The sequence below is a fragment of the Berghia stephanieae genome, chromosome 12 (genome assembly GCF_034508935.2).
Source record: "Berghia stephanieae isolate SIO BIC M18660-M18661 chromosome 12, UCSD_Bste_1.3, whole genome shotgun sequence".
Taxonomy (NCBI): domain Eukaryota; kingdom Metazoa; phylum Mollusca; class Gastropoda; order Nudibranchia; family Aeolidiidae; genus Berghia; species Berghia stephanieae.
In genome coordinates, this window is record NC_088371.1 from 41460879 (window position 1) to 41468378 (window position 7500).

A 7500-nucleotide genomic window follows, 5' to 3' on the forward strand; every position below is an offset into this window, starting at 1 on the left:
TGAAATTTTGGCCAGAAAACTCGTCCCTCAAGTACAGTAACGATCGATTTAAATGGCGCGCCCCCCCCCCTCCACTTGTCAAAAACTCTCCAACCTGGCAGCTTAACTCACTCAACCCTAACACCGACTATATCCGTAGTTTACTTTTACCCCTTGCCTATTTAATTTATTATTACATTTTTCTGAGACAAATTATAGATAGAATGCGCTTGGCCAAGGAGTTCACAACATTGCCATCCGGAAGTATAACGGACCAAACACACAAAACTATGTGTAACCATGAACTTTTATAGTGTGGTTAATACAGTTCAGTGAGAATAACTCACAAACGCGGATGGCAAAATATAACAACAAAGGCTTGAGTGACGTCATCTTCGAACTATCTATAGTCAGGTTAATACAGTTCAGTGAGCATTACTCATAAACGCGGATGGAAAAAAACAATAACAAAGACCTGAGTGACGTCATCTTCGAACTATCTATATGCTCTTTCTAATATATTTTTTTTTCAATTTTGAAAAGTAGAAAAATCTTAGGATTGAGTGAATTAATAAATACCGAGATTTGACCGTTTTTGACAAGATGAGAATCATCATAATGGATCAATATTTGAAGAACCAGTTGTTTTGGATAAAATCATTTTAACCCTTTCAGTACCGACCATTTTCCAGATTTTCCCCGAAACGTGATACCCATTCAACATAACATGTAAAAGTCGCTGCTCGAAGCTCGAAGAAATAAATAGCAATGTGAAATGGAATGTAAGCTTCAATTTAACCCTCTCCTCACTACCCATAGGAATATCGTCCCATTCGTTCTCAATGTGAAATGGAATGTAAGCTTCAATTTAACCCTCTCCTTACCACCCATAGGAATATCGTCCCATTCGTTCTCAATGTGAAATGGAATGTAAGCTTCAATTTAACCCCTCCTCACCACCCATAGGAATATCGTCCCATTCGTTCTCAATGTGAAATGGAATGTAAGCTTCAATTTAACCCTCTCCTTACCACCCATAGGAATATCGTCCCATTCGTTCTCAATGTGAAATGGAATGTAAGCTTCAATTTAACCCTCTCCTTACCACCCATAGGAATATCGTCCCATTCGTTCTCAATGTGAAATGGAATGTAAGCTTCAATTTAACCCTCTCCTTACCACCCATAGGAATATCGTCCCATTCGTTCTCAATGTGAAATGGAATGTAAGCTTCAATTTAACCCTCTCCTCACCACCCATAGGAATATCGTCCCATTCGTTCTCAATGTGAAATGGAATGTAAGCTTCAATTTAACCCTCTCCTCACCACCCATAGGAATATCGTCCCATTCGTTCTCAATGTGAAATGGAATGTAAGCTTCAATTTAACCCTCTCCTTACCACCCATAGGAATATCGTCCCATTCGTTCTCAATGTGAAATGGAATGTAAGCTTCAATTTAACCCTCTCCTTACCACCCATAGGAATATCGTCCCATTCGTTCTCAATGTGAAATGGAATGTAAGCTTCAATTTAACCCTCTCCTTACCACCCATAGGAATATCGTCCCATTCGTTCTCAATGTGAAATGGAATGTAAGCTTCAATTTAACCCTCTCCTTACCACCCATAGGAATATCGTCCCATTCGTTCTCAATGTGAAATGGAATGTAAGCTTCAATTTAACCCTCTCCTCACCACCCATAGGAATATCGTCCCATTCGTTCTCAATGTGAAATGGAATGTAAGCTTCAATTTAACCCTCTCCTTACCACCCATAGGAATATAGTCCCATTCGTTCTCAATGTGAAATGGAATGTAAGCTTCAATTTAACCCTCTCCTTACCACCCATAGGAATATCGTCCCATTCGTTCTCAATGTGAAATGGAATGTAAGCTTCAATTTAACCCTCTCCTCACCACCCATAGGAATATCGTCCCATTCGTTCTCAATGTGAAATGGAATGTAAGCTTCAATTTAACCCTCTCCTTACCACCCATAGGAATATAGTCCCATTCGTTCTCAATGTGAAATGGAATGTAAGCTTCAATTTAACCCTCTCCTTACCACCCATAGGAATATCGTCCCATTCGTTCTCAATGTGAAATGGAATGTAAGCTTCAATTTAACCCTCTCCTTACCACCCATAGGAATATCGTCCATTCGTTCTCAATGTGAAATGGAATGTAAGCTTCAATTTAACCCTCTCCTTACCACCCATAGGAATATCGTCCCATTCGTTCTCAATGTGAAATGGAATGTAAGCTTCAATTTAACCCTCTCCTTACCACCCATAGGAATATCGTCCCATTCGTTCTCAATGTGAAATGGAATGTAAGCTTCAATTTAACCCTCTCCTCACCACCCATAGGAATATCGTCCCATTCGTTATCAATGTGAAATGGAATGTAAGCTTCAATTTAACCCTCTCCTTACCACCCATAGGAATATCGTCCCATTCGTTCTCAATGTGAAATGGAATGTAAGCTTCAATTTAACCCTCTCCTTACCACCCATAGGAATATCGTCCCATTCGTTCTCAATGTGAAATGGAATGTAAGCTTCAATTTAACCCTCTCCTTACCACCCATAGGAATATCGTCCCATTCGTTCTCAATGTGAAATGGAATGTAAGCTTCAATTTAACCCTCTCCTCACCACCCATAGGAATATCGTCCCATTCGTTCTCAATGTGAAATGGAATGTAAGCTTCAATTTAACCCTCTCCTTACCACCCATAGGAATATCGTCCCATTCGTTCTCAATGTGAAATGGAATGTAAGCTTCAATTTAACCCTCTCCTTACCACCCATAGGAATATCGTCCCATTCGTTCTCAATGTGAAATGGAATGTAAGCTTCAATTTAACCCTCTCCTTACCACCCATAGGAATATCGTCCCATTCGTTCTCAATGTGAAATGGAATGTAAGCTTCAATTTAACCCTCTCCTCACCACCCATAGGAATATCGTCCCATTCGTTCTCAATGTGAAATGGAATGTAAGCTTCAATTTAACCCTCTCCTCACCACCCATAGGAATATCGTCCCATTCGTTCTCAATGTGAAATGGAATGTAAGCTTCAATTTAACCCTCTCCTCACCACCCATAGGAATATCGTCCATTCGTTCTCAATGTGAAATGGAATGTAAGCTTCAATTTAACCCTCTCCTTACCACCCATAGGAATATCGTCCCATTCGTTCTCAATGTGAAATGGAATGTAAGCTTCAATTTAACCCTCTCCTTACCACCCATAGGAATATCGTCCCATTCGTTCTCAATGTGAAATGGAATGTAAGCTTCAATTTAACCCTCTCCTTACCACCCATAGGAATATCGTCCCATTCGTTCTCAATGTGAAATGGAATGTAAGCTTCAATTTAACCCTCTCCTTACCACCCATAGGAATATCGTCCCATTCGTTCTCAATGTGAAATGGAATGTAAGCTTCAATTTAACCCTCTCCTTACCACCCATAGGAATATCGTCCCATTCGTTCTCAATGTGAAATGGAATGTAAGCTTCAATTTAACCCTCTCCTTACCACCCATAGGAATATCGTCCCATTCGTTCTCAATGTGAAATGGAATGTAAGCTTCAATTTAACCCTCTCCTTACCACCCATAGGAATATCGTCCCATTCGTTCTCAATGTGAAATGGAATGTAAGCTTCAATTTAACCCTCTCCTTACCACCCATAGGAATATCGTCCCATTCGTTCTCAATGTGAAATGGAATGTAAGCTTCAATTTAACCCTCTCCTTACCACCCATAGGAATATCGTCCCATTCGTTCTCAATGTGAAATGGAATGTAAGCTTCAATTTAACCCTCTCCTTACCACCCATAGGAATATCGTCCCATTCGTTCTCAATGTGAAATGGAATGTAAGCTTCAATTTAACCCTCTCCTTACCACCCATAGGAATATCGTCCCATTCGTTCTCAATGTGAAATGGAATGTAAGCTTCAATTTAACCCTCTCCTTACCACCCATAGGAATATCGTCCCATTCGTTCTCAATGTGAAATGGAATGTAAGCTTCAATTTAACCCTCTCCTTACCACCCATAGGAATATCGTCCCATTCGTTCTCAATGTGAAATGGAATGTAAGCTTCAATTTAACCCTCTCCTTACCACCCATAGGAATATCGTCCCATTCGTTCTCAATGTGAAATGGAATGTAAGCTTCAATTTAACCCTCTCCTTACCACCCATAGGAATATCGTCCCATTCGTTCTCAATGTGAAATGGAATGTAAGCTTCAATTTAACCCTCTTACCAACCCTAGGAAAATGGTCACATTCGTTACGATCCAACCAGCACTTTTATCATTCAGATTTCTTTTGTAAATCACAAAATTTAAAGACAAATGTTTTATTCTAGCTATAAAAACGTGACACTGTGTTGTAGAATTCATTTTGATGAACAATATTATGCATAGAATGTATTTGTTGCCTTTCTGTTTGGGTAAGAAAATTCAATTTTTGTTTCGGTGGGTGTGAAATTTTGGGGAAATTCTGAAAATGGCCGGTAAGGAAAGGGTTAATATACGAAAACAGATAATGTGGACGTTTCGGGTCTTCCTCTTCATCAACAAAACAGGATGAATGAAACACTAGATACAGACGAATGAGATAATGTGGTGGTGGCGTTGTTAATGTGAATACACAAAAACATTGATCATCACTTCATTTCTTGTTATCATCATCAACACAAGTGCCTGCTCCACTCACTTTTCTGAATTCATTTTCAACCATCCACAGATTCGGAGCCAAGAAGGTGATAGCGATGAGCATGTTCCCCGTTGCCATCCTGAATCTTCTAACTCCCGTTGCGGCAAGAACGAGTCCCTACCTGCTGCTCGTGTTGAGGGTTTTCGTGGGCATCGGGGAGAGCACCATGTACCCTGCAGCTCAGGCACTGTGGGCTCGGTGGTCTCCCCCTAATGAACGCAGTCAGCTGATTGGTCTCTCGTACGCTGGTGAGGGCTGTTGGTGTTCTTTGTTATTGTTGTTGTTGTTGTTGTTGTTATTGTTTTATTGTTGTTGTTATTGTTGTTGTTATTGTTGTTGTTATTGTTGTTGTTGTTAGTGGTGGTGTTGTTGTTGGTGTTCTTTGTTGTTGTTGTTCTTGTTGTTGTTATTGTTATTGTTGTTGTTGTTGTTATTGTTGTTATTGTTGTTATTGTTGTTGTTATTGTTGTTGTTATTGTTGTTGTTTCTGTTTTTGTTATTATTGTTGTTGTTGTTGTTTCTGTTTTTGTTATTGTTGTTGTTGTTGTTGTTTTTGTTATTGTTGTTTCTGTTTTTGTTATTTTTGTTATTGTTGTTGTTGTTTCTGTTATTTTTGTTATTGTTGTTGTTGTTGTTGTTTCTGTTTGTGTTCTTGTTGTTGTTGTTGTTGTTTGAGGTTTTGTTATTGTTGTTGTTGTTGTTTTTGTTTTTGTTATTGTTGTTGTTGCTGTTGTTGTTGTTTCTGTTTTTGTTGTTGTTTCTGTTTTTGTTATTGTTGTTGTTGTTGTTTCTGTTTTTGTTATTGTTGTTGTTGTTGTTGTTGTTATTGTTGTTTCTGTTTTTGTTATTGTTGTTGTTGTTGTTGTTGTTGTTGTTTCTGTTTTTGTTATTTTTGTTATTGTTGTTGTTTCTGTTTGTGTTCTTGTTGTTGTTGTTGTTGTTGTTTGAGGTTTTGTTATTGTTGTTGTTGTTGTTGTTGTTGTTTCTGTTTTTGTTATTGTTGTTGTTGTTATTCTTGTTGTTGTTGTTGTTGTTGTTGTTGTTTCTGTTTTTGTTATTGTTGTTGTTGTTGTTGTTGTTGTTGTTATTCTTGTTGTTGTTATTGTTGTTGTTGTTGTTGTTGTTTCTGTTTTTGTTATTGTTGTTGTTTCTGTTTTTGTTATTGTTTCTGTTTTTGTTATTGTTGTTGTTGTTGTTTCTGTTTTTGTTATTGTTATTGTTGTTGTTTTTGTTATTGTTGTTTCTGTTTTTGTTATTGTTGTTGTTGTTGTTTTTGTTTTTGTTATTGTTTCTGTTTTTGTTATTGTTGTTGTTGTTGTTTCTGTTTTTGTTATTGTTATTGTTGTTGTTTTTGTTATTGTTGTTTCTGTTTTTGTTATTGTTGTTGTTGTTGTTTCTGTTTTTGTTATTGTTTCTGTTTTTGTTATTGTTGTTGTTGTTGTTTCTGTTTTTGTTATTGTTGTTGTTGTTGTTATTGTTGTTTCTGTTTTTGTTATTGTTGTTGTTGTTGTTTTTGTTTTTGTTTTTGTTATTGTTGTTGTTGTTGTTGTTGTTGTTGTTTCTGTTTTTGTTATTGTTGTTGTTTCTGTTTTTGTTATTGTTGTTGTTGTTGTTCTGTTTGTTATTGTTATTGTTGTTGTTGTTGTTATTGTTGTTTCTGTTTTTGTTATTGTTGTTGTTGTTGTTTGTTGTTTTTGTTTTTGTTATTATTGTTGTTGTTGTTGTTGTTTCTGTTTTTGTTATTTTTGTTATTGTTGTTGTTGTTGTTTGTTTCTGTTTTTTTTATTGTTGTTATTGTTGTTATTTGTTTTTGTGTTTTTATTGTTGTTTTGTTGTTGTTTTGAGGTTTTGTTATTGTTGTTGTTGTTGTTGTTGTTGTTTCTGTTTTTGTTATTTTTGTTGTTGTTATTCTTGTTGTTGTTGTTGTTGTTGTTGTTGTTGTTGTTGTTGTTGTTGTTGTTTCTGTTTTTGTTATTGTTGTTGTTGTTGTTGTTGTTGTTGTTATTCTTGTTGTTGTTATTGTTGTTGTTGTTGTTGTTCTTTCTGTTTTTGTTATTGTTTTTGTTGTTGTTGTTACTGTTGGTTTGGTGGTTGTGGTGTTGTTGATGTTGTTATTGGTAGTGGTTGTAGTTGTGGTGCTGCTAATGATGATGATGATGATGATGATGAAGATGATGATAATGATGACGATGGTGTTTAATACATGTAAAATGAAGTGGTAGTGGTGATAGTTATGGTAGTGGTTGTGGTGGTGGTGGTGGTGCTGATAATGTTGATGATTGTGGTATGGTGGTGATGATAATGATTTTGTTGTTGTTGTTCTTGTTGTTGTTGATGATGGCGATGACGACGACGATGACGACGACGACGATGATGATGATGATGATGATAAAGTCCCAGGTTTGAGAGTTCTTTTGCCCAAATCTTTAAATACAATTTGTATCGCCAAAGTACAGCCATTGTTGTTTCTGTTTTTGTTATTGTTGTTGTTTCTGTTTTTGTTATTGTTTCTGTTTTTGTTATTGTTGTTGTTGTTGTTTCTGTTTTTGTTATTGTTATTGTTGTTGTTTTTGTTATTTGTTTCTGTTTTTTTTATTGTTTTTGTTGTTGTTTTTGTTTTTTGTTATTGTTTTTGTTTTTGTTATTGTTGTTGTGTTGTTGTGTTTTGTGTTTTGTTATTGTTATTGTTGTTTTTGTTATTGTTGTTTCTGTTTTTGTTATTGTTGTTGTTGTTTCTGTTTTTGTTATTGTTTCTGTTTTTGTTATTGTTGTTGTTGTTGTTTCT

At 36.2% G+C, this 7500-nt stretch overlaps 1 protein-coding gene across 2 annotated transcripts in view; it reads left to right on the plus strand.

The window, feature by feature from the left end:
* The window catches only part of LOC144957814 (sialin-like), a 71937-nt gene that overhangs the window by 32407 nt on the left and 32030 nt on the right, over nucleotides 1–7500 (plus strand). For both annotated transcript variants that reach the window (XM_078889258.1, XM_078889259.1), the window contains one exon: nucleotides 4746–4963. In XM_078889258.1, the coding sequence (XP_078745384.1) occupies nucleotides 4746–4963 (218 nt within the window). The remainder of the gene's footprint in view (nucleotides 1–4745; nucleotides 4964–7500) is intronic.